Source organism: Artemia franciscana, chromosome 19, assembly GCF_032884065.1.
Source record: "Artemia franciscana chromosome 19, ASM3288406v1, whole genome shotgun sequence".
Taxonomy (NCBI): Eukaryota; Metazoa; Arthropoda; class Branchiopoda; order Anostraca; family Artemiidae; genus Artemia; species Artemia franciscana.
In genome coordinates, this window is record NC_088881.1 from 25883127 (window position 1) to 25900983 (window position 17857).

Below are 17857 nucleotides of genomic sequence, written 5' to 3' on the forward strand. Positions count from 1 at the left end.
ATGAATTAATCTCAAAAGGACCTGACTGTTATTTATTCATAAATAATTACTGGAACAGCTCCAAATTACTTTTCTTCCACCAGTGATAATAGCTATTATAAACGAATTTGACAACAAACACATTAAGTCAGGCACGTACAGGGGAATTACCTGGTGAAAGGGGAAGGAGGTAGTTCGTATACAATAATAAACATAGGAGAACTGCATAGAAATTCGCGTAAACGGTTTCTTAAGAATTACAAGATTCCAGAGCGCTAGACAAAGATACCCGCCTCCGTGGTTTTCTCCTGCATCACGGGTGTCCTACTCGAAATTCAAACCGTCCTTTAGCCCCCTACCCCCTATGCCTACTTTCAGGCAAAAATTGTATTCAAGCTATTTTCGGCTTTGTTCAGAGACTCACTATAGTGAATTTTATGCTTTTCAGAAAAAAAAATTGTTTGCTTTACTTGGCCATATTTTTAGCTGAACCAATATTATAATAAGAAAATGTTTTGGCACTCATGACTCCTCTCTCAAGCATTAGATTTAGAGATCTCTAGCCATGTCCATCCCAGCTCTTTGAAATTTTTGACTTGACCTCCCAAATTATTCCCAAGGTATTACAAATAAGCTATTTTGATAGCCTGGATACATATATTGCAGATACACTATTTTGTTGAATTGGGTTAACATAGCTTCTTCTCCCGTACTGGAGATAAGAGATTTATACACCTTCTCCCTGAAACCCCTCCGCCAAGTCAAAATGTGTTGTCTTACCTCCCCTAACACTCCTTTAAAGTATCAAATTGATCACTATGTCAAGTTTCTATAATTTTTTCCTAATATATTTTCAAAATTGCTATTTTGAGAAATTCGGAAAAAAAAGTCTAAAAATTAATTTTGTCTAACATTTCCCGTGTATGAATATACATTTTTTTTTTCCTTTACTTCACATAAATCGGGAATATTTTGATTTTTTTTTTAATTCTAGGCTCTCATTAAAAGATTTAGAAATTTTTGCAAATTATATTAACGCTATTTAGTATCTCCGAGCATATTTCGAACGTGTTTTCACCGAGTACAAGGAACTTTTACAATACCTTGGAATCTTACCACACGTGAAGTTGGCGTCGGCTGAGACGTTATGGATATACGCAGTTTCAAATCCGAATCATGTATCCCTCATGTATTATTTGTAATTATATTATTTCATTTTTATCTGATCCGCTTAAAAATTACAAGGCGTGCAGACAGGGTCAAGGGAACTTTATATATATACAGAAAAAAATTATTAGCATCACTAGATAGCCACTGAATTAATAGCCTATTTAAATTCTAGGGGGAATTCTGCATTTTTCGGAAATAATTATTTCGGCACTGATATATCTAAATTAAACGGTACCAGCAAAGATACCCACAACGCTAGAATTCAAGGGCTGAAAGAATTCATTATTAGGTATGTCCATAGAATTATACTTCAGAGACAAGTTCGTAACCATCTGAATGATTGAAGATTCAAAGACCCAGAGGAGTTCCTCTCGTGTTTTAACCTTGATAGCTACGATTGTACGCAGGGGCGTAGCTCCAGCATTTTCATTGGGGGAGGGGGACAAAAGGCATCCACATCTGGAGAGTCAAAGGGCACTGGCCCCTTGATCCCTCCAAACGACGCAACTGATTGCACCTTAGAGAGGCTAGAAGCAATATTTCTAATGGTGCGTCTTAGGGTAAGTGGCAAATAAACATTATGGTGCACGTATAAGCTATCATTTTATCAAAAAAAAATAATCTGAAATATTTTTAATGATTATTCTCTTCTTGGAAAAGGTAAGAAATGAAGTGTGACAAGCTAATAGATTATGATGAATTCCCAGCTGGTGGGATTTTAAATTACTCTGTCTTCCAGGTATGAAAAAGAAATAAGCAAAAAGGTAAAGAGGAGCAGCGATTTAGGCGAGGTACCAGCATAGTAGAGTCTGCCGATAAGAACACAATGTTAATGAGGGGTCCGTGCTCTTCTTTTCTTTTATCTTCACATTCTAGTTACAGTAGCGGACAATTTATATGGTAATCTGGTATGCTTTATCTGAAAACCTTTTTCAACGCTACTCGGTTCACAAATATTGTCAAACGACTATATCTTTATATATTTTTTCTTAAGCCTGCAGTATGTAAATCAAATCCGTTTTAATCCAAAAAATAGACCTAAAATCTGGAACATGCCATTTTTTTATATATCACAGTAAAAAGAACGAAAAAATGTGCAAATTAAAAAATCAAAATAAAAAAAATCATAAAGCAAATTCAGTGTTAAATTCACAAAGGTTAAAAAACTCATGCCTTAGTTACTGTCATATTTTAGAAAAAATTAAATTTTACAAAAGCAGGAGCGAAACAGTATTCTTATCTCGTTCTCGCATTTGACAAAACAAAAGGCTGTAGCTGGTGAACAGGCTGCGGCTTGATGACAGAGTCTTAACCTCGGGGGAAGTAGACAAATTCAAAAAGATGTTTCGGTTAATAAGGTAGTTCGAAAGGGACAATCCAAAGTTTTTCTATAGAGTTCTTGACGACAGTCAGACAAGATTTCAAGCTTAAGGGTCCCAATCAAACCCCTAATAAGGAACCTTGGGCAAAAAAAGGGTTAAAGGGTACGGCACTAGACCCTTGAAGGCCAAACCAGTGGTGTTGATTTTTGTCTCAAGGCCCTTCAGCCAGGAAGTGCAAGGGGGGCTGGGACCAGCAATCCTGTGTTTTAGCACATCCTTTCTGCTTACCTTCCCCAGATTTCTCCAGGTATCCATTTAGAGCTGGGTCGATTTTGGCTGAGCTTACAGAGTCACACCACTGAACCCTGTCCCAAACCAAATAACTGGCGAGACCAGAATTCAAACCCTCACCCTTCGAGCAAAGGATTTCAAATCCAGCACGCCATCCACTTGGCTGGGACGGACCCTTGAGCTCCCTAATGCAATCACTAGTATTCTAAACTGAATCTTTGCAAACAAGTCAGACTCCCAGGATATAAGACCAAAGTGCTATAATAGATAAAAATGCTCTTTTAAGGGACGGTATAAAGTATCATCGATATTGACGGGGTATGGGGAAGGGACCAGTACCCATACTGCGTTTAGTGACCGGTTCTCAATCTCCTCTTTTAACATAGCGTTAACTTGTTTTTCGCAAGGAACGTGAGAACCTAAATGAGCCCAGAAGGACATTATTTCATCAGTCCTTTTAGACGTCAGAAAAGGTAGGCTGATATCAACACTATAATTTCGAAAGGAGATATAATACAATAGAGTTGTCTATATTAACAAAAATACCAATTATATTAGCTGCCCCACAACTGCTTTTAAATATGTGATCTGCTTTGCTGGGGATACCTCCAGAGCATTTCTCTAGCAGGGAAAGATCGGCCATATATATGAACATATCTGGATATCCTATTGCCAATTTCATTAGCATAACACAAAATAAAATTCACCCTAAAAGAGGATCCCTACCTTGTGACACACCTCAGTTAATTTGTGGGCTATAGAAAAAAGTCAACTTATTATTTAGTCTTTTGCTTTATATTATTAAGGAAGCTAGCGACAATTATTGTCAGAAAAGGCTCGATATTGGATTCAGCAGATATTTTAGAAGGACACTATGTCTAATAAGGTCAAGTGCTTTACGCAAGTCAATTGCAATAAGTTTGAATCATGTTCCAAGAATATTTACTCCTTCAAGAACATTATAAAGCAGACCGATCACCACCAGGATCAAACTTTATAAATGGAGCATCTGTTTTAGTATCGGCAAGGTAAATTATTAAGGCAGCGGAAGAAAGGGTAATTATTGGTGAAATATCAATCGTTCAGTTTATTGGAGTTGATTAAGGTTCGGGTAGAACGGAACTGAATTCAGAGTGGCCTGAGGAAGGATATTCCGTCATGATAGTGGTGAAAGAGTTAGCTGAGGATTTTTGAACATTAGCCAAAGGAATAGGAATAGACCCTCACCCAGCACCTACACAAAGCCAGCAAAAGAGCACCGATTAACCACAATAATGTATCTGTGAGGATGAGTTAGCTATAGGGACTGGACAAGAGCAAGTAGGCATTGAGTGATTCATAACAAGGGAGGTATTGGGATATAATACTCCAAAAGAATGTGGTGTTTTACGTTGTAGTTATGACAGGTTTTAGCAGTGGAGGCTGCCTAAGCCAGAACATTTGGTGTGTACCTTCGAGTTGATTTTCTTGGAAAAAAAATAGGGAAAATGGAAGTGTAAGCAATCATACACCCTAACAATGACGGTTTGATGCTAACATTCACACACGAACATAGTCAAAATTCCACTTTACTGTATAAAATTGTTCAATAAGACAAAAACGACAAAGAATTGCTCAAATTTTCATGCCTACTCATTAAAAAAAACTCTTTAACCTAGGATTGATCTATCCCTCATAAAAATTGGATTTGAAAATTAAACACAATCCAACTCACCAAATTACATACGGTGTACTAACCCTAGCCATATTTTCAGCTAGACTTAACCCAGACTATAGTCGTAACTGCCGATAAAAAAAAAATGGAAAATCCAAAATCCATTTGGATTGGTGTTCATTTTCCAACTATTTGATCAAAGTGTGTTTTTTTGGAGTACAAAGTGATTCATTTATTCTCAGTGAAGAACAGTACGATTGGAGGAAAATAGGAGTCCTAAACGTAGATTCTGTTTTTCTGTTCCAGAGGCCCTACAACACTTCTTCTGTATCTACAATAGTATTACCAAGTCAGCAAACGACATACGAAAAATTGTCTCAAGATTGAACTAAGAGCTGACATTAATGAGCTGATTAATAAATAGTCCAAAAAGGAAGAAAGGTGGTTCTTCCGCAAGATTGTCCACTTATTAAGTTATAATGATATGGAATAGAGTAACTCCAAACCTAAGACTTCTCTTACTATGGCTGATTGTGAATAATAAAGAAGAAGAAGATAAATAGGATTTTTACCACAGAATCCTTGCACGCAAAAAAAGAGTCAGACTAGACTTTCCTACTACGCTATTTGATGCATCGTTTCTGCTATTATCTTTTCTGTTGATAAGCCACATAAAACAAACAAGGCTTTTGTGTGTTGTGTTTTCTCCCTGGGCTCACAAAAGTTCCTTATTCTTTCATGCAATACAGCTCATGAATGACGGATGCAACAAGAACGCGAAACCGACCGTAATACCCCGAACATCCGCTAAATCGCAGAAATCAAAAACGGGGTTTAGTTAAACCATTGGTAACCTTAATATTTTGTAAACTATTTTTATAGCCAAAGTGCACTTTCAAGCAATCAGGATGTTTCTGATTTTTTATGTTTGCCTTACATCTTACAGAAAACTTAATTTCTCAGTATGCTCCATTTTTAAAATTGCATGCATCTTACCGGATAAATATAAACATTTCAATGAATGCGTCCCTCCGTCCTAATAGAATATATTTGAACCTTGAGCTATGGTATTTACGCCATAGTTGAGTTAATTACAGCTCTGGTAAAGTCCATATATTGAAAGTTTATTTCTTTGTGAGTTAGGCAATTATCAGTTTTTCAGAAAAAAAAAAATTCCGAGGAATCTGAATAAAGCCCTTAAATTCCTTATGAATGCCTTTGTCAAAAATTCAAAATCCACAAGCAGAATTTTCGACATTATTTATTAGCTACGTGATACCTCTACTCAGTGACAAGACTTACGAAATTCTAACTAGAGTTTTATGGTAAAATGATCATAGTAACTGTGGCTGCTGTGAGAAAACACTTGAAGTTGAACATAGTTCACCAATAGTCAACTGAAAACCAACATCTGATTGCATTCATACTGCTTTCCAATAAATGGGAAGCTTTTAAGAGTTGGGTCTTTGTTGAATCAACATACGAAGATGGGAATTACTAATGCTACAAAAAGTCTTTTTTCTGACGACTTCGTTGCGTAAGTAAAGGACTTAAAGGAAAATCGGGTAATATGTGCGATTAGTCTGCAATTTTTCAGGATAAAGACTCAAATTTCTCTGCAATTGATAATTAATCAGCCTTTTTTAAAATTAGATTTGATTTTGATTTGACTTGAAATGAGTAATCATTTCAAGTCAAAATCTAATCAAGACAGAGTTAGATAAGGTTAGCTTGAGGAAGTTTTGGCCAGTTAAGTAAGCTAATTGACTTTAAGCTGGTAGGTCTACTGACGTCAAAGTCTGTTTTCTTTATCCTTCCCTAAATTTTGAAGTACGATTTTTTTGACCTTCCAGGTTTTTCTTTTGGGGAGGGGACTTCCAGGTTGACACTAAGTCATTTTGTATGAGTAGTTTATATAATTTTTTTCGTTTTCATTATATTTGATGCTAACTGACCGTTTTGAAATGGACTTACAAGGCGTCTTTTAGTCAATAATACAACTGAGAAAAAAATAACTTTATTTTTTGAGTTTTCAAGATGGACACAATTAGCTAGAAATGACATATTTTTGAATGCTCAGTGGATGAAGTCGTAGATGGAATGTTGGCAACCCTGTCATCATAGGATTTCAAGAAGAAATTCCGGGAAGTTGCATTAGCCTAGGATAAATTCTAGATAGGCTACAACAAAAAGGTAGGGTACTGTTCGTTTACTATCTTTTGAATAGTATCAAATATGTCAAGATAAAATGTAAGAAATATTTTAGACAAGAATAAAACCTCTTCTTATCTGCATGCTTTGGGTAGGCTAAACAATTGCTTTTTGGATGAGCCTATCTTTAGCAGCCTATGACTATGTGGGGGCTATCTTAGGTAAATTGACTCGCTAATGAAATTATTCTGAGGTTAACAAGTTGTGTGGTAGGAGACTTGAGCAGCTTAACTTCAATCTAACCCCTGTCCCCTGTCATCAGGGGACTTTAAGTGCCCTGATATTACTGCCAATAATCTAAATAAATTCCTCAGTTCTGTTGTCCAGAACCTTCTAGGATTGTCAGACCAATTAACCAACAGGAGCCTTTCCCCCTTCTTTTCCCACTGTTTCCCTATCTGAGGTAGAAAGAAGAATTGGTAAACTAAGAAAAACAATTATTTGTCCTTGGATATACCATTTCCTCTTATTAGTGCATTCAGTGACTATCTTTCTAAGACCTTGTATATCCTGTTTAACAAGATTACCAAGTTGGTGCAAATCCCAACAATTTTGAAACAAGGTTTCATAACCCTTTTGAAAAAGAAAATAGAAAGTCTGGTTTTGAAGGTGTTTGTCCTATTACTCTTTCTTCTATTTTCTCTAAACTTTATGAATGATTCCTTGCAGATTTGCTAAAGGATAAAATCCAACCTCTTACTGATCTGAGGCAATTTGGAAACTTAAAATCCACTGCTAACTCCCACTACCTTGTTTCCCTTATTAATCACATCAGAAAAATCCTCAAAAAGCCTAATTCCTGGCCAAATTTAATTTCCATTGAGCTTCAGAAAGCATTTGACCTTGTTAACTGGAATGTTTTAGTTGAGAAACTTGTCAGCAAGTTCAATATTGATCCCTTACTTGTGAAAATGGCTGCCTCCTTCTTAACAAATAGATCACATGTTGTTAAACACCTGAATCATTATTCAATTCCTCTTGCTGTCCACAGTGGCATACCCCAAGGTACCAAGGCATATCACAAGTGACCCTGTGAGTATCCTCTGTGAAATTGGAGATGAGGCCTCAGCCTTAGGTATGACAGTAAACCCCTCTAAGTATAATAATGCTGATATGTTTCCTCAAATCCTTGCACTGTTTTCTTGTAATTGTATACCTCCTAAAATTTATGTGTCCTCCTTTAAATTGCTTGGCATCACAATTTCTTCAACTTTAAAGTAGGATATCCATGTTAAAGACATCATGCATAGAGCTAATATGTCTAATACCCTCCTTAACTTCCTAAATAAATTTGAGATCCCCCCTTTTCATTCCTTAGGGATTTACAAGTCTTTTGTCTGCCTGCATCTTGAATATGCTTGTCTAGTTTGACACCCTGTTATCTCTTGAGAAGAATCAGAAAGAAATGAATCAATCCAAAAAAGCCTTGCAAATAATTTTTTAAGAAGGCAAGGTGCCATACTCTCTGCTCCTAAAAAAGCTAGTCTGGAATCTTTTGAGTGCAGGAGGGTCTTGTTGTGCTGCCATTTTGCAAAACAGCTATAATAAGCCCTTGGATGGCAAGTATTTTCCCCAAATATCACTCCTCATTCAGATTACAGCTGCCTCAAGCTGCTTCTGAACCCATCCCTATATTCTCCCCCATGCACTGCAATACTTCCAGATATGAAGAAGCTTTTGTCCCCCCTCAATACAAGAAAAATGAATAAAATATCCCACTAGTTTCTCCCCTTTTATCTTTTTATGACACTTTGTATTTACCAAGTGACATATAGCAATTGCAAATTCTGTTGGTCTGTCTGTCCTGGTTTTCCTAATTTAGGCACTTCCAGATAAGCTAGGCAAGGAAATTTGGCAGGCATATCTGGGACCAGACCAGATTAAATTAGAAATACACGTTTCCCCAATTCAACTATCTAGGGGGGAGTGGAGGATGATTAATTTCGAAAAATTAGAAAAATGAAGTATTTTTACCTTGCAAACAGGTTATTAGATCTTCATGAAATTTGAAATTTAGATTGATATTGTGTCTCAGAGCTCTTATTTAAAATCTTGACTGGATCTGGTGACATTGGGGGAGCTGGGGGGGGGGGTGGCTGAAATCTTGGAAAACATTTAGAGTGGAGGGATCCAGATGAAACTTGGTGGGAAAAAAAGGGGGAAAACAGTACTGGAACCAGAGGAAATTTCTTCTTCAAAATTTTTGTTCAACTCCTTGGTTTGGCTAGTTGCCTGGTTATGAATGGATTTTAAGACATGATAATTTTCTGAGGTTTTCTTTTTCCTGTATTGATTTTATGCTTGATATTTTCTGTTAATAAGTTTACTAATTTCTGAAGATGAAAATGGTAAACTTTTGGCCTGTTTGTCCAAAAAAATTGTTACAAGACTTTTCAGCAAGAAAAATTTTAGTTTTCATGTTGGACCAACTCTCATCAATATCAGTATAAGTTGATCCCAACTGACTTGGAAAGTGTTTCAGAGACTGCATTGTTTCAATGCCAAATTTTGGTAGGATTTGCTTATAGGACGGAAATTTAATAGAAAACAGGTGAAATTCTAGTATGTAAGGCCAAGTCTTTTCTAAAGGAATTACTACAATAACAAAAGAGTTGCTATCCCAAAGTAAAAGTATGTATATACACTTTTCACTATCCAGGAAAAAAATCTTCAAAGTTTCTCAAGTTTTGTGATACTTTTTCCACCCATTTTGCAACAATAGACAAATGATGTCTATTACCTAATTTAAGGTATGGTTTAAGTGAAAAGTTATTAGGATTAGTTTTAGACTGTATTCTATTTTTGTGTTACTAAAATAAATGTCAGGGTTTGATGACACCACTAAAAATTTGAAAAGCTCAGCCATGGAAATAATGGAAAATATTTCCAGTAATACTGCACAGGCAGATATGACTGTAAATGCCAAAAAGTCAAATATCATGACTATCAGTCTCTTGAAGAGCGCACCTTTGTTCAAGCAACCAATCCCTCCAGAGATGTCCGTCCAGCAGTTTAAACTCCTTGGTATCACAATCTCAAGCAACCTGAAGTGGGAGGTCCACAGTACTAACATCACAAAGCAAGCTAATTTGGAACTTCCTATGCTTAAACTTTTCTTCAAGTTTTCTTGCCCTGCATTCCACCTTTTAAGAATTTATACTAGTTTGATTAGCCCTGTTCATGAATATTTTTGTCCAGTCTGGCATTTTGCCTTAACTACTTCCCAATCTTATTCAAGGGAGTCAGTCCAGAAGCAAGCATTAAGAATTATCTATGGTCAAGGTAAACTCCCTTATCACTTTCTTCTTAAGCATCTCCAGCTCACTACCCTATCAGAAAGGAGAACCCTCCTGTGTACCCGGTTTGGCAATAAAGCCATGACAAACCCCCGTTTCCAAGATTTGTTCCCCCTGCCCTTTCAACCCTTAAGATCCCAACCTCTAAGACCAAACTCCCAGAAAGTCCCCACCTTTCAACCTCTCCCACCAATCCATACGAGATACTGGAAGAGTTTCATTCCTGCATTTGTAAACGTTAATAATCAGTGAATTTGTTGTATTGACTCAAAGTTTTAGTTGATGATCAGTTTTTTTAATCTGACAAGTGTCTGTCTAGCACTGTGTTTCTGTGTTTTTCCTTTTTTTTATTTGACAAGTTGTATCTGACTATAATATCTGACATAAAGCGCTAATTTGGCGCCATTCGCCGTGAAAGTCGTTTTAAAATAAAAGTCTCTCTCTTTACTTTTCTGTTTCTTATTTCTTGCTTTCATCTGAACAATTGGGTCATTCAAATCTTCTGCAACAATCTCACTTGTTTGTCTTTCTTAGCTTTCATATTCACTAATGATCAACAGATCTACTAATGGTTCAATGCCTTGTCTTTCTTGAGTGTCATGTTCTGTTTGGGGCAGCTCTACAATTGGTTTAACACCTTCAATGCAACCACCATATGGGAACATCCATATTGCCAAGGAAAGTATCATTGTTATCACACATTATTTGGTCTGTCTTCTTTGGCTTCGAAATTGATAGAGACACAGTACTAGGAAATGGTAAAAGTTCCATATCCTTTGAGGCATTTTTGACTGACTTGCTATAGACATCCACACTCTCACTTGTGTTGCTGCTGTCATTACCATGGTTAGTATCAATGTCCCCACCTCAAGCGCTACTGAACAAACAGTAGAGCCAGATAGTGGATAATCCTTCTCACCACTTGGAAACACATTTCATCATTGATTTTTTAAAAGCAATTGTTTTGCTGACCCATAACTTAAGATTGATAGATGGGTAGATAAATTTTTTTGCAACAATTACATAGATAGATATGACAAACCAGTGCACATGCCTGGTGGTATACTTTAACACTAACGATGTTACAATGTTAAACTACGAAAATAAAAACTAGCACTGACAATGCAACATACTTTGGCACTTACAATGTTACACTACGAAAGTAAAACTAAGAGGGAAAAAAAATGTAATTAGCAAGGTTGCTCCATCTCCTCTGCTACATTCATCTCTCTTACAACTAGCGATTCACCAGTCAGCTCCTTACATTGGTAATAGATTCTCAAGATATATTTTGAATCTTTCATGAATTTTGGGTCTAGTGTTAGTGTTTACCTTTAAGCTAACAAGTTAGATTAGTAAAGGAGACATAAAAAAACAAAACAAGAGGTTGTGAATGCTGGTAGTTTCTAAATAGCTATCTGTGTTTCCTGTACGAAAACTTTTTTGCTTGAGTGCAAAAGTGCCATTGGGACACCCATGAATTTTGGAAAGGTTGGAAAAAGAAAATTGCCTACTCATTCAGACCAAAATTTTGCTTGATTGGCACCAATTTTGGAATGATCATACCATCTGCATGCTGCAAAATAAAACTCTGTCCAAATCATCAATGACATCAAGAACATCAGAAAATCTTTCATAAAGAGGTGCTAAGGAAGGCACCTGGATTAATATAATATACATAACAAATAAAATCCACTGGGCCACCATGGAGATACAGAGCTCGTGATTGTGGTGACCCATCAATATTTATAACATAAACAATATTAGTTGAAGATCCAAGTGTCAACAGTTCAACTTATTCAACAAGTAATCTTTATGACCTATGCATGAATGATGCTGAACACAGAGCTTCTGACAAAACAGCATGCACTAAATAAAGATACTGTTAGGATTTAAGATTCTTTGGTTGGTTTTATCAATACCGTATGGATTTTGGTCTTACATGTTCTTTACTACAAAAAAGTCCATCATCTATCTCAATCATGTCTATCTCAATTCTACCTTGGTAAGTTGCAAATAAATCCGAACTGAAGTACTCTGGAGTTCAAACATTGACCTTGTTCACTAGGGGTAAGATATATCCAAGAAATAAATAGTTCAATTTCACCTCCTGTCAAGCCTTTCAACAAAGCATTTGCTCTTAAAATATTATCACCCATCAAGCCCTGAAATTTTTCACTCTCTAGACATTTTCAGTCAAAATACCAAGAAACGGTATTTTTCGATGAAGATATCCCTCCCCCTGCCCCCAATGGATGTTTAAAAAATGTAGAATGCACAAAATAAATACACCATTGTATTCTTGATCCAGTGCTCATTCCAAATTTAATAGCCAATACTATTACAATTGCATCCCAGCCCACCCCTCTCTAATAGGGCCAGATAGCTCAAATAGGACATACGCTGCATGGTAACTAAACGAATCCATTTAATGGATTTCCAGGATTGTATCTAGCTTAATTTTATCCTTGTCAACCCTTCTCTAGGCTATACATGAGCTTTTTTATAAACTGGCATTATGTACCAATCCCTATAAGAAATAATTGATAAAAAAAGATAAAAAAAAATAAACCAGCACTTGCAGCATTTTAGAACTATAATGTTGAGTTCAGAAAGGGACTTAAACTCTTATGTTGCCTTAGTTTCTTTAAAACATCAAAGAAAGTGTGTCTTTAAAGATATTGTTTATACTTACTGCTTCTTGGATAATTCTTTAAAAAAATCTGTTTTAACTTCAAATAAAGATAGTTGGATTTGTAACCTACTAAAATTCAAGAAACACCTAAGGGTGCAGAGTACACACTCTATGGGTTTTAAAAATTTAGCTTCAACAAATGTACTGCTGCTATGGAGATTTTAGCTGCCCCAAAAACTAGGTAAACTTCATAAAAGTCTTGAGTATTTCTTGGCAATTCCCCAAATAAATTTGCGCAATACCACATAGCATGGAATGCTGATAGAAAGAGCAGTTTTCTTTTTTCCTCCAAGGAAACGAGTCATTAAATAATTACAAACAATGGGAAAAAAGAAATGTCTTTTAAATCTTGAAAAAAATTGAAGCTCCAGGTTGTACTTGCTGTCCTCTCTTGGTAAATTTCTTTTGTGTTACTCATGCTTTATATAATCCAAGAATGAAAAAAAAAAAACAGCCTTTAAAGAATATTAATTAAAGTCTGAACCTAAAGAAAAACTATACCAAAGAAGTAAATTCGAAATGTTGCAAACAAGACAGTGCTTAGCTTACTATGATAGGCTGAGCACTATTAGATGGTGGCTGGGGAAATGGGAGCCCGCTGGTAAAGAAATACCTAAATTATGATGGGATAATTTCCATTTCCCTCTTTATAGAGATTTAGTTCTTATGAGTAGATCTCTAACCTTATAGACAAATAGAAGCAATATTATTAATTACTCAAACTAAGAAATGTTATACTTTGGTGGGAGCAGATAATCCCTATGAATAATACAAAATTTGGAAGACTTCATTTTCTCAAATAGGGGGGGGGGGCTCAAATGCCTCAGAAGTAGATTTGTTTTAATGGTTTTAGTTTGGGGGACCTATCAGCTAAAAGGTTCCAGCAGTTTGAAAACTTATTAGCAACACAATCTATTATTGTTAGTCTCCTTCTCTGTAAGCATTCATATGTAAGGTTAGTATTATTTATTTATTACTATGATACAACAAAAGATTTTAATCAACCAAATAGAAGAGTTCTAATAATAAATATTACTATAGGCCTACTATATCAGATACAAAATTACACTATTATTATTAATGCTTATTATATTGTATAATGTTGCAAATTCTTTCCAAAGTTGCTTAAAACCACTAGTATCCACCATGTCATCTTGGTATGTGTCACATGGCACATGGACACATATTGTCCTCTTGCCTATTCAGTATGTCCTCTCTCGTTTGATTCTGTAGGCATGATTCTGCTACTTCAAGGTGCTCAGTAATCCTGATGATAACTAGATTTCTACTAGTTGAGGAGGTAGTCCCTACCAAGTTTGTTGCATATCAGAAAAAAAAGGTTCAAATTCTTATAATTTTGTAGATTTGGTTTTATTTTGTTGAGGGTTTTTTGTTATAGACTTGGTCAATGTTTTGGAAACTTATTGTTTTGTATTCCTAAAGTTTTTAGTCATGGATTGACATTTTTTTATGACACTACACTATTGTTTTTTTAGTATTCATTGGCTATGAATAAGTTTTACATATTTGATTTAAAGCTTGTGTCACATTTTAAAATTTGCTTTTTAACAATTTTTCAGTAAAACTCTAGATGATTGGCATTTTGCTGTCTTGAAAACCTGTGGGCATGAGTGGCTAAAGTTTCAGGAATAAATCAAGAATAAATTTCAGAATAAACAAGGTGCTGTCCACTTTCAGAAATCACGTACATCAGGTGGCGCATGCCAAGCGTGGTGAAAGTGTGGCTTGAGATAGAACTGTGCAGCACGTGTGTTTCTGCGAAATGTACACCAGATAGCGGGCAGTGGGGGCCCTCTTGAGAATAGATTCACAACAAAAATGATGCTCCTGCATTTGCTATTTTCTGACTTGTAAGATTTTAAAGATATTCAAAGATCTGTTGTTTAAAAAGTAAATTGTGACAAATCCTATTCAAGTCAATGGGATTATGTTTCAAAAACATAATGGTCAATGAAAGCAAATAGGAAAAGGGATAGGAAGAAGAAGTTCCCCTTAAGATTGGTCTAGAAGACCAATTTTATAAGAGAACTCTGAGATAGATCAACCCAAATATAGTAGGGATCAACTTAATTTTTTTTTTTTTTTGATTAAAAAAAATAAACTAGCCCTCTTTCTTAGACAGCTCTTTAAAAATCATTGAAACAAGTGAGAACACTATATATCATTGGTTCCTGGCTGGCCACCAGAAGACCAAGCTAGTGAATTTAATGGGAAAATGGCCCCATTTATCATATAAAAATGTCTTTAATATTTGAATTGGATCAACAGTGTGAGAATTGGCAAAGATTGGTGAATTTTGCTCTCCTGAATTGCCTTAAGATCACTGTTGATGTTTTTCATGACGGACTTAGTCATCTACTAAGATGACATTCTAGCATTGGTTGTCAGTTGGACTAATTTTTTATTTCATTTTTTTTTTCAAATCCAACAGTATAGAATAAAATTTACTTAACAATGTTTATATTTTATGTATTCTATTAAAATTGTCTTTTACAGTGATTGTCATAAAAATTCCACATGGGATGTTTCATTAAATATAAATAGTTATGCAACATCAAAATGTATTTATGTGCTACCCACTTCCTAAAATTTCATAACACCCTTTTTTTCATTACTCCACTTTCAGAAGTTGCGTTACTCTCCTTTTACACTGGAGGATACATATCACGTTCAGCTTCTTCTTTTGCTAGAGCAAGCAAAACTGCAAATTATTACAGAAGCTATGTGTATACAAGGGTGACAGTAGAGGAAGGAAGGGGGCGCTTTAGCCCGTCCTTTCCCTAGAAGCCCAAACATATATAAATTTTGTAAAACTTTTTCTTTTACTTTGGGAGAAGTATACTACTTTTTCAAATATTATCTCCTCTCTTTGAAAAAAAAAATGCTTGGACCCCTCCCCCCATGGACAAAATTCTACAAAAATCCTCTTTTGAATAAAAGTTGGGCTTTTGTATTGGGAATAAAATGCAATTAGATTCATGCTTACATGTAGAGAACTTTCTGGTACACATAGATATCATTTGTCTGTGGTCCTATAATTTTGCTTATTTCCCGAAATTTTTCTATTTAGAGAATTGTTTCCACCCACCAACCCTCCTAAATACATTTGTATCTGCATCGCTCACAAATATTTGTTTTAATTAATTTTTTTTAACTGGAAAACTTTTTTTTTATAGAAATTTACAATCATCAACAAAAAGGAAACCTGCATGCAAGGGGGGGAGCTGTCATTGGTCTTATTAACTAGAATTATGTAACAATGTGTAAACATTTTGATTAAGACGGCAAGTAAAATAAAATAATATGCCAAAGTGCTTATGATTCATATTTATGAATCTTTGATATTTGTATATGACCCTTTTTGTGTGTACCCAGAGGATTTATAAGCATGTATAACTAATAAAATACTTGAATCCTGGCATTAAAAGCCCCCTTAAAAAACTCATTTTTAAAGATCTAGTCTATGTCTACAGATATTTTAGCCCCCTCCCCTTTTTAAATGAATAGTTTCTTTTTTAATTTGTTCAAGCATTTCTTGTGTGTTTCAGACAATGGGACCCAAAAAAGGTAAAAAGCAGATGGATGATTGGCCAGAAAGTGATAAAGAAGATAAAAAAATGCTGAACGAGCCCACTGCTAAAGCCAAAAAGGGCAAGGTTAGGTTTAATCAGGAAAAAGCTGAGGAACAGAATAACTTACAGAGACAGAAGCCAGTTGATAAGTTAATTAATGATTCAGACAGAGATGAAGTCCCTTCTAAAGGTAAAGAGAAGAAAAAGGCAAAACCAATAGGAACTAAAAAGAAAGCAGCCAAAACATATAGTGACAGTGAAGAAGATTCTGAAGAAGAAAATAATAAAGGAAAGAAGAATACAAAAGTCATAGAAAGCAAAAAGAAAGGAAGGAAGGAACTTAGTGATGTAGAAATAGATTCAGAAGAAGAAAGTAGTAAGAAAACAAAAGGAAAGAAAAATGTAAAAGTAGCAGATCAAAAGAAGAAAGGGAATAAAGATGACATAGATGAAGAAATAAACTTAGATAGTGACAAAGAAGAAGTGGTCTCTAAGAAGAAGGGAGGTAGAGCCAATGGGAAAGGAGCCGATCTTGAGACTGAAGTTGCCATATCCAAAGAAAGTGCTCCTAAAAAAAGTAAAACAAAAAAAGGCAAAGGGAAAACTGTAGACACTGGATTTGAGTCAGAAGATGAAGCTGATTTACTTTCTCAACAACTGAAAAAGATGGAATTAGCTGAAATAAAGGAAGATGAATCTGAAGGTAAATAAAATTCTTTTTAATTCATGTACATGCCAAATATTATAGGAAACTCATAACGAAATGAAATAATTTTTCTTTGGCAGCTACTAAAACTAAAAAAACTAAAAAAACAAAAAAAACAAAAAAAAACTAAAAACTAAAAAAGAAAAAACTAAAAAAAAGGAAAAAACTGAAAAATAAGAGAAAAAGAAAACTAAAAAAATATTAATAAATATAAAAAATATAAATATAAATATAATATAAATTAGCAATCAACAAAGCACCGAGACACAAATGACGACCGGGACACAGGGAGTATAAATGACGACCAGGACATAAGTAAAAAAAAAAAACTAAAAAAACAAAAAAAATGGTAAAAACTACAAAAAAAACTAAAAACTAATAAAAAAACTAAAAAATCTAAAAATCTAAATAAACTAAAAAAGAAAAAAAAGAAAAAAGGAAAAAAATAAAGGAGAAAAACAAAACTAAAAAACGAATGTATATACAGACCGGGACACCGGGATACAAATGACGACCGGGACACAGGGAAGATAAATGACGACCGGGACACAGGGACACAACTACAATGGGGACGCCGGGGGGCACAGGGGGATATAAATGACGACCGGGACACCGGGACACAAGGAATATAAATGACGCCCGGGACACTCAAAGAGAAATCACAGACTGGAACACCGGGACACAAATGACGACCGGGACACAGGGAATATAAATGACGACCGGGACACAGGGACATAACTACAAAGGGGACGCCGGGGTGCACAGGGGGATATATAAATGACGATGGCGACTCAGGGAATGGTCGATTAGCAATCACCATCAACAAAGCTCAAGGGCAATCATTAGAATCATGAGGTATAGATCTGAATACGGATTGTTTTCCCATGGACCATTATATGTTGCATGTTCAAGAGTCGGTAAACCTGACAATCTATTTATA

At 35.3% G+C, this 17857-nt stretch overlaps 1 protein-coding gene across 3 annotated transcripts in view; it reads left to right on the forward strand.

The window, feature by feature from the left end:
• The first annotated feature begins 6460 nt into the window (after positions 1–6460).
• LOC136039479 (ATP-binding cassette sub-family F member 1-like) overlaps positions 6461–17857 on the forward strand; it is a 43098-nt gene continuing 31701 nt past the window's right edge. For all 3 annotated transcript variants that reach the window (XM_065723262.1, XM_065723263.1, XM_065723264.1), the window contains exons 1-2: positions 6461–6609; positions 16188–16914. In XM_065723262.1, the coding sequence (XP_065579334.1) occupies positions 16191–16914 (724 nt within the window). In that variant the 5' untranslated portion in view covers positions 6461–6609; positions 16188–16190. The remainder of the gene's footprint in view (positions 6610–16187; positions 16915–17857) is intronic.